The sequence below is a fragment of the Nyctibius grandis genome, chromosome 1 (genome assembly GCF_013368605.1).
Source record: "Nyctibius grandis isolate bNycGra1 chromosome 1, bNycGra1.pri, whole genome shotgun sequence".
Classification (NCBI taxonomy): Eukaryota; Metazoa; Chordata; class Aves; order Nyctibiiformes; family Nyctibiidae; genus Nyctibius; species Nyctibius grandis.
Window position 1 is genome coordinate 101,803,305 of NC_090658.1, and position 16,113 is coordinate 101,819,417.

At 36.0% G+C, this 16,113-nt stretch overlaps 1 protein-coding gene across 1 annotated transcript in view; it reads left to right on the forward strand.

Moving 5' to 3' along the window:
• EYS (eyes shut homolog) overlaps positions 1-16,113 on the forward strand; it is a 1,023,158-nt gene that overhangs the window by 587,491 nt on the left and 419,554 nt on the right. Inside the window, 2 exon segments of the mRNA XM_068405393.1 lie at positions 801-925; positions 6,712-6,964. Of these exon segments, the coding sequence (XP_068261494.1) occupies positions 801-925; positions 6,712-6,964 (378 nt within the window).

A 16,113-nucleotide genomic window follows, 5' to 3' on the forward strand; every position in this document is an offset into this window, starting at 1 on the left:
TTTATAAGAAATGCATATTAACAAAAATGCCAGTAATCTTAAGTATTGAAGTATAAGAAGATGGTATTCTGATGGTATTCAAACACAAACCTGTATTTGCTAAGGAATTGTCCTCCTCGTTAATCTGGTACAGTAACATGTCTCAGAGTTTCTCTTTTAAACTTTTTCCCTTTTTTAAATTTTGTATAACTGTGACTATTTTCATCTACCTAAACCTCCAGTTTTCCTTCCCCAGTGTGGCATTAATGCACAAATTTAATGAACAGGATAAAAAGATCAAAAATTAAGATAGGCAATTCCATACGCTTTCAGTTTAAATTCTGGAAAAATATGGCTTTAGTTGCACTATGCAGATCTGGAATGAGATAAGAGGTTTCAGGGAGTGTTTTACACTTGCCAGTTCTTAGCCACAAGAGAGATTACAGGTTGCCCTTCACCTACAGAATTATCTGTATTGTTAAGTCAATTAATTCAATAATGAAAGAACATATTCAGGTTTTGCTCTTGTTTGCTTACTTATGTCTCCACAGAAATACTAACTTCCCTAATAGCTGATCAGTAGATCATAGTGGTAAAGTCCATATAGTTTGGGTTGTATTTGTTTATTGTTAAACTATTTCTTTTCTTTTTTCTACTTTGAGAAACCACAGCCAAAAATAGTTCATACCCCTCCTATACTATATAAATAGCTGTGAGGATTGATTATAGTTACCCATAGCTTTTTTGATTGACACTCAGTAAATGGATTTAGACTTTATTGGGCCTTGGTTTTGGATTTGTTGTTTTTTTTTTCCTGACAGGATGGGAAGGCCTCCATTGTGAGTTGGATGTTGATGAGTGCTTATCCAACCCCTGCATACATGGCATCTGTGTTCAGAAGGACCCCAGCTTTGGTTATTCCTGTTTTTGCAAGCCAGGATTTGTGGTGAGATGCTGACATACTTTCTTCTCCTTCCCTTAACCTGACTATTCATTGTTGCACAGAAAATACTGTATGTAATCTCTTTCCTTTTTAACCTCATTCAGATAAAACCTGGCCTATCTAAAAAATACAGTATTTTAGTAACTGTTCTTTGTTTATTTTGTTTGTTTTACTAACAGGAGCACTAATTTTCCAGAGAAATAATTACAAAAAGTGGAAAAGTGTGAGTGTATATAATGGTTTTGCCAGTCATCAGAGTACATTAATATTTTTAAATGCTAATTAATATTTTTATTTCACATACCAATTAATATTTTTATCTACTAAGATAACTCATATTTGAAGCTATTGCATACAGACAGATATTTTGAAAACAAGTTCTCTGAAACTAAAGCAAACAATTCCTTTGAGTGCTTGACCCTGTTGGCTTTGGTCCTATGTTTTATTCTCTCTGTTTAACATACCAAAAGAATCCTTTGAGGGTGGCTAAATGCCAGTGCTGTATTTAACTAAGGTTGAAATTTCCATGCTGTGGCCACCTTTTTATGTCAGTTCTTTCTGAAGCTGAAGACATGCAGTTGGTGCATACAGTTTGAGCTTGTGCTTTACCTCATCATATTTCAGGTTTAACTTAATAGTATCATTTAATAGTTCGGAGTTAGTAACAAGGAGAGAAAAGAGTAAATGATTTTTTTCCCCTTACTTCTATAATTCTTATCTCTACAACTCCAGGCTTGAAATTGTTATTTCAGTGCCTTTTCATTATAAATTATGAGAGTGATGCTTATTTTAATATCTGTGCACCGTTTATTTGGTGTACTCCCCCTGTACTTGGCACTGGTGAGGCCACACCTCGAATACTGTGTTCAGTTTTGAGCCCCTCACTACAAGAAAGACATTGAGGTGCTGGAGCGAGTCCAAAGAAGGGCAACAAAGCTGGTGAAGGGTCTAGAGCACAAGTCTGATGAGGAGCAGCTGAGGGAGCTGAGGTTGTTTAGTCTGGAGAAAAGGAGGCTCAGGGGAGACTTTATTGCTCTCTACAGCTATCAAAAAGGAGATTGTAGTGAGGCGGGTGTTGGTCTCTTCTCCCAGGTAACAAGCGATAGGACAAGAGGAAACGGCCTCAAGTTGTGCCAGGGGAGGTTTAGATTGGATGTCAGGGAAAATTTCTTCACGGAAAGGGTTATCAAGCATTGGAACAGGCTGCCCAGGGAAGTGGTGGAGTCACCATCCCTGGAGGTATTTAAAAGATAAGTAGATGTGGTGCTTAGGCACATGGTTTAGTGGTGGACTTGGCAGTGTTAGGTGTTGGACTTGATGATCTTAAAGGTCCTTTCCAACCAAAACAATTCTATGATTCTATGATTTAAGTCTGTAAAATAGAAGGAACAAATTGTTGCAGGTAAGATTCAGATTTCCCTTCATAGATTCTGTGCAACCAAATCAAAAAAAGAAATGTGTAACTTTTCAGACTTTAGCCAGTGTCAGGGCTTCTTTCTACAGCAGAAGATTCTCATTTACAGTCAATGAGGGAAAAACTAACCAAGCAATAAAACAGAAAAAAAAGTTTTTCTAAAAAGTGAAAAAAACTTCTTTTTCTGAAGAAGAACTGAAGTCCTCAGTTCTTCTCAGGCACCACAATCTCTCTCCCATGCCCATTCTCTCAAGGGGATCCCCAGTACAGCATTTGTTCTCTTGAGAGCATAACACAAAGGCATGTTAGTGTTGTTTTTTACAGATAGTTTAAAGCATTCAGTGTTTCAAATGGATGATGGAATAATGTAGATACACCCATGTTCATTTCAGTCAAGATTTTATTTTGTTTCAGCAAGTAGAGTAGCTTATTAAGGTACTTTCAAGAAGATGCTGGATAGCCCAATGGTTGAGGTTGGAAGGGACCTCAGAAGATCATGTAGTCCAACTTCCTTCTCAAAGCAGGGTCAGCTACAGCAGGTTGCCCGCAACCGCGTCCAGTTGGGGTTTGAGTATCTCCAAAGACAGACTCCACAACCTCTCTGAGCAACCTCTTCCAGTGCTCAGTCACCCTCACAATGAAAAAGTGTTTCCTTATATTCAGAAAGATTTTACTGTATTTTGTCTTTTGCCCATTGGCCCTTCCCCTGTCAGTGGGCACCACTAAGAATAGTCTAGCTCTGTCTTCCTTAAGCCTCCCATCAGGTATTAATAAACATTGATGATAACTCGGACCCTGAGCATTCCGTTTTCTAGGTTAAAAAAATTCCAACTCTCTCAGCCTCTCCCATATGAGAGATGCCCCAGTCTTTAATAATGTCTTTTGGCCCTTTTCTGGTCTCTCTCCAGTAGGTCCATATCTGTCTTGTACTGGGAAGCCCAGAACTGGATGCAGTATTCCAGATGTAGCCTCACCATTGCTGAGTAGATGTGAGGGATCATCTCCCTCAACCTGTTGGCAGCCCAGGATGCTGTTTGGCTGAACACAGCCCTTTGAGCCTGGCAGTTCAGCCAGCTTTCAGTCCATCTCACTGCCCACTCATCTAGTCCGTACATTGCCAGCTTGTCTGAGAGGACATTATGGCAGAAAGTGTTGAAAGCCTCACTAAAGTTGAGACAGAACTAACACTGCTCTCTCCTCATCCACCAAGCCAGTCATCTCATCACAGAGGGCTATTGTGTTGCTTTCCCAACTTCATAGCTCCATGCCAACTCTTCCTAACCACCCTCTTGTCCTTCCTGTGCCTAGAAATGGTTTCCAGGTGTCATTGCTGCATTTGCTTCACACGAATTGAGGTGAAGCTGACTGGCCTGTAGTTCCCTGGATCTTCCTTCTTGCCTTTCTTGAAGACAGGAGTCACATATGCTTTCTTCCAGTCACCAAGAATTTCTCCCAGTTGCATTGACTGTTTGCCCAATTCTGAATTTTACCGTAAGCGCTTGGTAGGTTGAAAATGGATTTTAATTATGCATACAATCTGACTAAATTTACTGACAGACTATCCTAAGAAAGAAGAGACTAGCCCATAATAATAAATACATTTTTCTCCTAGGGTGCTTTTCACAGTGTACAGTGGGTACAGTTGATACTTCCCTATAGTCCATAGCAACTGCTCTCTTTTTGTCTTCAAAAGCAGGGTGGCATTCAAAACAAGGTCAGGTGATGATGAAGGATATATCAGTTGAGGGACACAGTCTTTTTATATGGAAAACAGTCAGACCTTCATGTTAAAATAATCTTGTTTTGTTCTTTAAGTGTTTATACTTATCCTACATGAAAAACTGTAATGGAGAGCAGTTACGCTATTTTTTAAGTATTTATTTCTCAAAAATATTTATTTCAAAAAAATCTTCTGAATACCAAATAAAACCATCAGAGAGGCAGCTTAGTACCTGTATAAAGAAATTATTTTTTTCACTCAGTGCAAAATTCATTGGTACAAGTCAGTGTTGCATGATACTGCAGAGACCAAAAGTACAAATAAGTCCAAAAATGGGTTAAAAGTAGGATAGGTTCATCATTATTTAAATTGCTCTTCTGAATGTTACCCTGGCTTAGGGAGTCTTTGAATTACTCATTGCCAGAAGGTGAAGTGGTGTATTTGGTGAATTATCAGATGCAAACTCTGCTTGTTTTCTTCCTGTATTCTTCCCCAAGTATTCATTAATTGCTCACTGATGATGGAGCTAGATAGATATCTGACCCATGGGGGCAGCTTTTCAATTAGTACATAGCTTGGATGTTGACTCTACAGTATCTTGTAGAACAAGCCCTTACAGAAGAAAAAGTAACAAACCTCTGAAGTAGCTGGAATTTAAGATGTATTTCTTTGCTTTTATTCCATCATTCACTGTTCCATCTTCAGTCCTTCAGATTCCACTATGCTTTGGGAAGTCCACAGTAGAGAAAGAAAGCGTGAAAAAAAAACCCAGAAAAATGTTTTAACATACCTATCTTCAGCATGAGAGATAAAGAGTTAGGATCTAAACATCTCAGGACGTGTATTTTGTAGGCCCCTGATGGGTTCTGATTCCTAATCATGAGTAAGTGTGGGGTGGAAACAGTGGAACTCCCAGAGAAATAAGTATTTAAGGAACTCCAGCTACAATGTATGTTGAGTAAATCGTCTATGTGTGTGTATGTCTATGTCTATGTATGTAATGCTGTCTGAAGTATGGATCATAAAGTATGGATCATGAAGTTTCTCATAAATTTTAAGAAAAGTATAGCCAGTGGTATATGGAATAAATGTTTAGTTTTTAAATGGAAACATCTATAGACACTTACTTTTAAATGCAAATCTGCAGCATCTGCCTGCATGGAAACTGTTAAAGCATTTACAGACACTTTCAAGGCTATCAATCAAATTTATCTATGACTATTTAATGTACCCTTCATGCACAGTGGAGGTTATCCACATCTGCTTTGTTTCTATGAGTCATAAAATCATAATCAAGTGCTCTTCACCATTACATGTAGTAGTAATAAAAATGTACTAATTCGTCACAAGGAAAGTCAGAATGAAACATAAGTTTTATAGGATTAAGAAAGATTATTAGGCAGAAATCTTATCCAAACTGATCATTTGTGCTATGTGTGGAATTAGAAGACAGCAAGGAGGATGTGGTTTTTTTATCATTGTATGGAAATCCGACATATAAATTGGCCTGCTGTTCCTTCGTGCTTTGGAATACTGATACAGTGAGTCATTTTATAAGATGCCATGAATTTACCAAATAGGTCATCTGCTTTCCAAAACAAATTAAGAACTTGATTGAAAAAAGCATCGATGTATCTATCTAAATCATTCCAAAACCCTCAATTTGACCTCTTCCATTTTAAACACTGAATGATTTAAACTGCGTGTAAGGAAATTAATTTCAGTTTCTATGTCTGCATTTCTGCCTCTTTCTCTCTTGCACCTCCTGTTGTTTCCTAATACCATAAATGAATTTAATAGAGTTCATAGAGATCTCAGAAAATGTAAGTTGCTTCAAGTTCTGTTTAAATAGCTAGCCAGGTAGACAAGAGAGTCTTTTTAAGCATCTTGTCTGAGTGAAAGTGTGCAATGAGCACATGTTTACTGAGCACTAGAGAATTTACTGGGGTTTTCTTACATGTGCCCCAGTTGCAGGAGAAGCTTCAGTCGGAAATTTTATCATGATAATATGTTGTCAGAGATGCACGTCTTTCAGTGATGATACTGTGCATATTTTAAATAATGGATTGTTAGTCTTGATAAAAAATAAAAAGTGAGTGCCAGGTCTAATTTGAGACTGCCACTACATTTTTTCTTTTCTAAGAGTTATCTGAACTTAATGTATTAACAAGGTGCTATGTGAAGATTTTGTAAAAACAGGCAATAAATACTGAGCTTCAGTGTACAAAAAAGAACATTAACTTGACAATCAGAACAAACTGTAGATTTTTAGATGACAGCTAAGTCCACGGTACAAAGTTTTCTATATAACTACATGCTAACTGAAGATGATTATTTTAACCGCTTTTTATTACTGGTGACAATACTGTCTTTGATACTTCGCAATTACAAATCTCTGGGGAAATTATTTTTATTGATAATTTGTAATACTAAGTCAGAGTCAAAATATCATTTAGTTAAAATTTAAAATATACAACTATACTATTAAATTAGTTAAGCAATATTTTCCACATTATTAGATTTGCTTTCAAAAGTATGAACAGCTTAATATCAACAAACAACATTTTAGAATCAAAAGAAAGCAATAATTTGAACTAATGTGACTATGGAATGCAAATTGCCTTCAAAAATGGCTTTTTAAAAATTCTCTTTCAGGGGCGAAGCTGTGAGCTTAATTACAATGATTGCCTTCTACAGTCCTGCTCCACTGGGTTTCTTTGTGTTGATGGAATAAACAATATCACCTGTTTACCTACTATCCCCAAAAGCAAGAAAACTGTCACTGAAGTGGCTGATGTGTTTCCTGCTGAGATTTTAGACAATGACCATCCATCAGCCATGGCTGTGTCTTTGGAAGTTTGGTCTAAACATGCTTCTCCTGATTTTCATACAGGAGAGGTGTACCAAGGTAAGTAAAAAATGCTTCTGAGTAATGCATATATCAAACTTTTTTCCTCGTTAGTGCTTTTTAAATCATAAGAATATTCAAAATCTATTAATTTGCTTCTTAAGAATGTTGTTTTCTACTTCCTGTACTACCTTCTATTCTTTTGATTTAATCCATCATCCTTCCTTAATTGCATTTATATGTAACTGGAAAATTTCTCTTTTCTCTCAAAATAATTTTTCCCAGCATCTTACATATCCAGTATGGAAAACTGCACTTCCTCTTAGCTTGTTTTTCAGTTTGCTTTGCTAGAGTGTACAATTTCATATGCCTCATATTGTGTTCAGCAATCTCTGACCCTAATGCCAATCTTCCCTTCTTCCTTGGCTAGTCAGCAGCAGAAAGATAATTTGCCTTACTCCATGGGGACTTTGGTTTTTCATTCCGAGTTCAGATGTTTTCTGAGTGCCTCCTTTTCTGTGCATCTGGATGTTTTTTCACTAAAAATATCTGGAACAAGCCTCTGAATGTCTTTGCCATTCTGACTGTTTATAGTGATGTTTTTGGGAAGCCAAAAAATTGCCTATCCTGTTATTTTTGAAGTATTTGATGAAAAGTCAGCACTAACGGAAGTGCAACGTCTCATTTTGAAGATTATACCTTCATTATGCCCTGTTCATTTTACTAAAGCTAGTATTATACAGATAGCGTGTGTATAAGGCACCTCTTTACACTTAGTTTCAGTTTTTTTTGCTTATATACTCTTTCAAAGTAATTACTTGTATAAGAAATAAGCCAGGACTTCTGTTTTTTAATTGAGGTAAATGAGTTTTACTGAATGTTTGATTTCTGTACAGACTAGTATTTTGCGGGTATACCTAAGCTTTTGTTGCATTCTTAACAGGTAATATTCCTTCTTGATGTAAGTAATACCACTGAGTGAAATGCAGTTAGTAAACACAGTTACATGTGTATATCCCATGTATATTCCCAAATATCATGTCAGCTAGTTTGCTGGTGTTCTCAATGGGTAACATTTGTAATTCATTCATTTTACATTGATTCGCAGTAGCAGTTTGATTTAGAAAATTTAATACTTCTCTTCTTAGCAGTGCCACTTGTTCTGATGCTGGCCCTCATACAGAATATCAATAATGGAAGGTTTGCATTTACTTAGCTCCTGAGGTTACTAAAGCTGCTTGTACACTTTTATTGAGAATATGATTTGTAGAGTTGTATTTGTCTGCTATATAATACTTTGGTAAGACTGAGTGAGGTTTTGGTGGCCACGTAATTTGCTGCAGACTCAGTCCAGGGCCAGTTATTCATTTTTTCCTTTTCTTTTATGTGGGTCCTCCCCACCACCACCATTTTTATCCTTAAAGGTCTGAAAAAGGCATATATTTTCAGCTGTGGGATAGTTCTGACCACTAATTTGGCTAAACTGAGCTATGGACTAGGAGGACTAATTGCCACTGGAGAGTCTTCAACAGTATTCAGGATAGCAACCTCAACAGGTGTTCTCTCTTCGCACTTTCTTAGTTCTGCTGTTCAGGTCTCAGTGAAAATAAAGTCTAATATCACACCTATACCATATGTGGCTACTGATACTTCCATAGATTTACGGTCAGTACCTCTTCCCCAGCATACTTACAATACAATCTTGTTTATCACTAGTTGCTTGATAACACTTTCTGTTTTCCCTACACGAGTTTCATCATTAGAGCAGCACCAGACTATTGCTTTATCTGCCACAGACATGAGTTCAGTAATTAGTAACATACCAGGGGCTGAAACAGAATTAAATAGTGAGTCATTACTCTCCTGTGGATTACAGTTTACAACTGATTCTACAAGTGCAGTTTCAGTTTCTCTAGGTTGCCTCAAAAGAATCTTGAAGAATTGTCAGGTGTCTTTTCAGCATCAGAAGAGCAGTGGAGATTACAAAGTCCTTCAATAATTTCTCCTTATCCTACTAAGATATATAATTAAAATCAGGTATCTTTCCTTAGTTTGTTAGTTGGTCACAAAACTCAAATGCAAACATCTCTTCCTAGTGAATTTCTGGCTATTACTGCTTCATCCATCAGCTAGAGACTCACAAACATCAAATCACAGTCTGCTGATTCTTTAAGTGAGTTAAACCAAATATGTGCAACATGTTCTATGTCTGGAATAAAACTGATGAATACTCAGACCAAGTTCTGCATAGCGAACAGTCCCCATTTTATGAGATGTTTTGGATGAACTCAGTGATATTAACCACCTGGTACACACTAATGGGAGCTACTGCTATTACTTCTGGGTACTTGTTTTCTTCATCTAGCAAAATAACATCATCAGTGGAGTTCACAGAACTGTCATCCTTGCATCCCACTACAGGAGATACACACACATCGCTGATTGAGTGAACTGTCTGTTCTGCCTTTTCCTTCACAAGAATCAGATATTCATTTTCCATGTTTTGATTCATATTGTCTGACTATATTTCCTTCAAAGACCATCTCTTTAAAATCATAATTTTCATCACTTACATCCTTTAAAGAGAAAAATATAGACTTGACAAAATGATTAACTACTATTGAGCAGCTAACAACAGGGAAATTCAACAATTGCTGGAGACAAAACTGCATGATCCAGTTATGGAGATCTATCATTCATTAAGTAAGGGTACTTTTGTAAGCGTTCAGCTGAGAAGTGTATCTCAAGAACTCCTTTCAACCCACATAATAAATAGTAGTTCTGAGTTCAAAACACATCTACTAATAAATGCAGGTGAAACTCTTCAAATATTTTCTAAAACAATCTGGTCAAGTGTTCTTGATTTATATCTTCTGCCTACAAAAACTTCAGGTGTAGACTTACTGATGAATACCCTGAAAAGTTGTATTTATTTGAATCTTCTAGTGATGAGTTATCATACTTGGTTTTATGTGCACAAGCCTTGTCTGTGCAAACGGAAGTTTGTAAAATGTTAGTGACTAAGCATTTACCTTTGCATACCTGTTAGCCTACTTTATGTTCTGCCTTATAAGAACAATAGCAATATTGTACTGAAACATACGAGATGAGCAGACACTACTGCTGTGCATGATAAGCAACTCCATGAATCTAACCACTGTCTTACCTAGGCTTCTCAGTATATCTGCAGTGGATTCAGTTTCTGGCCTTTATCAGTTGATGTTATCTGTTGAGTTTCTCATTTCTATTCAGACAACTTTTTGAGGTGGTGGGGTACTTTTATACCAAGATAAAAGTGTGTCTGTCAAGGTTGCCAGGTGCTTGAAAGAGATTTATGGTAATCGGGCAGCAGCCTGTTCACTGGATATGGCACCTGCTGCTGTACCTGACACAGATGGTTATTCTTCATGTTCTGCCACATAGGCTGCTGGATCAATATAGAAGCAGGTTGGAGGCTGCTATAATGCTTGCAGGCAATCAGCAACTGAACAGTTTCACTTCACTACAGTAAAGTTTTCAGAATTTCGGGTGTAGCTTTCATTATACTTACATATAAATTCAGGATGTATCTCTATGGTTACAGTATATGAGTATGATTATTAACATTTTTGAATGCAAAATAGGTATACAGAAAAATGTATTTTTATCTCTCAAGAGAATAATTTTTGTATATAATATAATATAATTAACTTGCCACTTCTCATTCCAAAATGAGACAGAGGATGGCTACCTTTTTTTAAAACAGTACTTTTGTAAGAACATTACAGCTCTTTCGGAAATAAAGTCAGGGATTTAAAAGAACACACAATAACCTATGAATTCTAGAATTAAATATTAGGGAATATTGATTGTTTTGGACTATTGTTTTTACACAGTACTTTTATAAAAATACTTTCTACAAAATGAATACCCATTAAGCCAAGGAGAGGTTTTTTACTTCTATTGCTTTTCATTCATTTCTCAGGGGTTTGTGTAGGAAATGGTTTTATTTCAGTGATATAAATCACACAGAAAAAAATAAAAAGGATTCTAGACTGTGAAAGATACGTATAAAGGTGCCAAAAGACAAGCATCTCATATATAAGGAGAGTCTGAGGGAGTTGGGATTTCTTAGCCTTAAGAACAGAAGGCTCAAGAGGTGATCCTATCTTAGCAGAGGGACCTTATAAATATGGAGGCAGATATTTCCCCGTGGTGACCACTGACAGGACAAGAGGCAAATGACACGAATTGCAGGAAATTCTTTTTTTTTTTTCTTTCTTTTTTTTTCTTTTTACGCTGTTAGGGCAGTCGAGCACTGGAATAGGTTGCCCAGAGAGACTGTGGAGTTTCTGTCCTTGGAGAGATTCAGAATTGAACTGGACAATGTCCTGAGCAACCTGTTGTAGCTGACCCTGCTGTGAGCAGGTGGGGTTGGATTAGATGATCTCCAAAGGTCTCTTCCAACCTCAGTTGTTCTGTGATTCTGTTATACTCCGTAACTTTTAGGGGAGAATTGCCTTACAGACGTTGTTTAAGAAGACTCTTAGTATTCACTTCCATACAGGTATCTAGTTACTCACCAAGGGTGGGATTCATCTTATATGTAGCTATCCATTAGTTAATCTGTGTAAACTGTATCACTGTGTAGTGAATGAAGAGGAAATGGCACCACCTGCTTTAGACATCTGTTCTGGGATAGGAGGTAAACTCTTCTTTCCTCCATATATAGTATTGTGCTGCTTTGTAGTTTTGCTTTTGGAAAAGGAACTGAATATTTGACCAGCTTTTCTGTTTGTGTTATGTGTGTGGATGGTGGAGTTCACAAAGACACCTGGGAGACCAAAACCAATAGAACTGGATATCAGTGTTAACAACACATCTCGCAGAAATAGAGCTACTACACAGCAGCTAACTGACTTGACTTCTATTATTTATGGAGAATAGCACACATTAAAAGAATACTTTACTGGAGTGGATTTTCATCCTTCTATTGTATCACCTACTCCCACTGTTTGGATGGTTTGTGTTCAATATATATTATTATTTCCTTTAAGACTGCCTAACATATCAAGTAGGATCTGAAAGTATGATTAATGATAGTCAAATTGGCACATACTACAAAGCTCCTCATATGCAGTATTATTTTGTTTAAAATCTTGCTCTACCAGATTTCAAATTTTGATTTCCCACTTGCTCACATTCAGTTGTTATTAAATAAAGACTGCTAGGAAAAAGGAAAATTCAGAGCTTTCATTGTTTTTTTACACACTATTTTCCATAATAGTGTAATGCTTTCCCATCTTTCTCCTTAATCAAGTTCTATTCAATTATATGAAACAGCGTATGCCAAGGTTTCTGAAAAAAGTTGAAATTACATGACACCTTTGCCTTCTAATTCTGTTTTATCATATTGATTTGTGTCTGCTACATTCACTAGAGCTGCCATCACTCTCATGATTACTTTAAACTTTGTCTTTTATCAGTTTTGCCAGACATATCATTATTATTCAGCCCATTTTAGTTTCCCTGTTCTCAATAGCTGTAATCATATGCTGATTTTAAATGTGTCTTGTAATATCTGCTGTATCAAGAAAGGAAATACTTTAAACATAGTTAAGATGCTGGCTATGTAGGTTAGCATGGAATTTCATGCAAAGTGAATGCATTGAACCCTGATCCACTATTTCTTTGCACTGTATCTGTAACTGCTGGAGGCTTGAACTTGGTAACTTTCCAGACCTCTTTCACAAGCATTCATTCTCCCCAGTGATCTGATAAAGAACACATAGAAGTGTTAATGCAAGACTGGCCTGCTTCTGCTTTTGTTTAGGTGTAAACTGCTGCTCTGCAAGCAAAAGCATTTTGATAGCCTGTAAGTCTGAAGTGCATTTTTTACTCTGATTACATCATATTCAGACTTCTAGGCAAGTAAAATGTATAGGGACATCTGTGGGAATTCTATGTACGTGAATGTCATAGCGAGAAAAAAGGCAAAGAAATTAAAATTAACTTTTTTAAGAAAATGATACATGATTTGTTAATTTCAAAGTTTCTATATTGGACTGAATATGAGTACCTGAATATACTGACATGTATACATCTACATATGTAAATTATATATATTGTGTATACACATACCCTATTGCCTATGAAGTTTGTAAAATACACTCACACTGAGAAATGTCCATACACGTACACATTCCATATTCGTGATATAGACAGATCTGTTCCATACTACCAATATGAACATTTCTTATCTCAGTTACATTGAAAAATATTTTGTCCATTTTGAAAATACTGACTTATAACTTCACTTCATCAAATATTTAGTTCTCGGGTCAATAATCCTTAGTATTCATCTCACTAAAATGTTTATCTGTGTAGTAAATGATGGTTTTTTTTTTCTTTAAACATTGTGTAGATTTATTAAAAAAAACCCCTAGCAATATTTGTTAATGTCATACTTCCAAATCTGACATCTAGTGTGCCATAACAATGCAGAATGATGAGAAAATTTGAGAAGACCAACATGTGGATAACTTTCAATCAGTTTTTGATATGAGTCTCTTGATGTAAGTAAAATGGTGATAGTGGATGAAGAAGGATATCTCAGGTGTTCTCTTATTACAGTGAAATCTGCAAAAGAAAATTCAGAAAGAATAGAAGGAATAAATTTTGCTCATCTGCAAAAAGTATCACAATCTAATATGTGAAAAGTCCACAATATTATAGCATCTGTGACTCATTGATAAGAAAATGAGACTGACGAATTGTGAAATAGTGGTTTATAGGTCATAATATACAAAAAGTTCAAACAAGTAAATTAATGACAAATCACAGACTGTAAGGTTTAAGTCCACCCTCATATATGTATGTAATGTCCAGTAAGCATCTTAGTATTGTAACATACATAATATTAAAAATATTTACACTGTATCTGAAGAGCATAGAAGTGGTGTTGATCAGGTGATGGGACATTTCAGCCTTCATAGAAAATGATGTTAAAGAAAGTCTACTACTTTGATAATTTGATTTTCCTGACTAAGTAGAAATCCTTCACATTTTCATTTATTTTATTATGCACTCTTAGTCAAATGAAACTGAGATCAGTTAAGCTGGTCTGTTAAATTAGGTCAGCTCATTTTCGTTTCAGAAATGTTTTACCTTGCTTTTTCACTTTGTATTTTCAGTGTTATCAGTAGACATAAAAAACATAAAAATATAAAACTCCAAAAATGTAACAGAATCATAATGACTTCAGGTAATATTTTTGCCAACCTTTTTAAAAACTACCATGAGAAACTAGTTCATAGTATTCTGTAATATCTGACAGTAGAGTATACTGACTAGCTTCTTTCCATAAAAATTAACAAGCAGACTTTTCAAGGAGATTGCATACAAGGATATATCTATAGTGAAAACCATTTTACTGATGATTGTGATTGACAGCAATAAGAATTACTTTGTGCAAATGACAAAATAAACTCTTCAGTGATAACTGTATATTTCCCAAACATGTAATTAGGTTTAGCTTTTAAAAATAACGTTGGTAGTTTAGATAGAATATTGTTGTCCTAGAAAAAAGATGATCATTATAGGTGCCAGATTATTACCTGTAATGGGTTAAATTTCCCTTTTGAGTTGACAACTATGTTCTGCTTTCTAACCATCAAAAGTGTTCTAGCAATATTTAAACATTTTCTAGACTTTTTATTGTCCATCTGCACAGAGGTTCATTTTGCCTGATATTCCTAGGACTATGTTAGTTTACAGCAGAAAGAATCGTGATATTGGGAATAAAACTCTTGACTTGCTTGCCAATGATAGCAGATTTTGAGTGTCAGGTATACAGAAGCCATCTTGAGAACAGACTGTCCAGGGAGGTTGTGGAGTCTCTTTCTCTGGAGATACTCAAAACCCAACTGGAAGTGACCCTGTGCAATGTGCTCTAGAGGAACCTGCTTTGGCAGGGGGCTGGACTAGATGATCCCCAGAGGTCCCTTCCAACCCAACCATTCTGTGATTCCGTGATTCTGTAACAGTATCTGTGACAGTCGGTAGCTCCTGTCATTCGGAGTGTCAAAGCCAGTGAGATCTATGAGCAGCGTCTACTCCTGGGACTGGTAGATCACCAATAACATCTTCTGTCTTTGAAAGACAGTACTCTAGGGATCTTTTACAGGCATAGTTAACTTCCATATAATTTAAAAAAAAAAAAAGAGTAAGTGGAATAGAACATGTATTTCTGGGTTAGGGAAACTATTGTTTTCCCGGTAACTCAAAAGAGTTTTCTGCTTTTGTTAAACATTTAGTATTCTATGTTAAGGTTTTTTTGGTTTAAACATTCATCAGCATAGCCAAGAGTACTTTTCTGGTATCTTAAAATGTCATTTGTGCTGTAGGTTCTGAGGAGCATTTACATTTTAGAGCATTTAGTGCAATTGCTGAATTTACTTATGCTTTACTCTTAAACCCCATGTTGAATATATTAAAAATAAATCATAATGATCAACTTCTGTAGTTTAAAATAACAAAGGTTTTAGAGTCATAAGAACCCCTTACTAAGACTTTCGCTTGTTACTTATTTGAAAAACCTATTATTTGGTGTAATCCCAAATGCACAGATTGTTCTTCAAAGATTCTGTCCTGAAGTTAAGTAATCTTTAGAGATGATTTTGCACCGTTCAGGAAGTGTAAACACTGCCACTTCAATTGTTCTTTCAGCTTAGTGGAGGAAGTAAAGAGGTTCCTGTGTGATTCCCTCAAGCAAGTAACTTCTCACCAGAAGTGATAAGTTCTGATAACAGTCACTGGGATCCTGTCAAAGAGAGGAATACAATAGGAGGAATGCACTATTGGATTCTAGTGCAAGGTCTCTGGTCCTGTAGTTGACAAACATTGTTCAAAGACATCTGGATTTAAATTCTGCTGTAAAATGAATATAAAATATGACAGCTACCACCCATCTAAGACTGGAGAAAAAAAAACATTAAGGGTGGATGATGTATGATTTTCCTTGCAAATAATAACCATAATATTTCTGAGTAACATTGAGAAAATTTGACCTGCATTTAACTTTACATAATGTGAATTCTCAGAGTTCATCCTGCTAAGAAAAGATAATCCATATTTAAGGGACAATAATTGTTTCTTGATTTGGTGCATCTCAGAAACTCTTTTCCTTTGATTGTGATCTCTGCTTACATGGACATTACAGTAAGACAGAG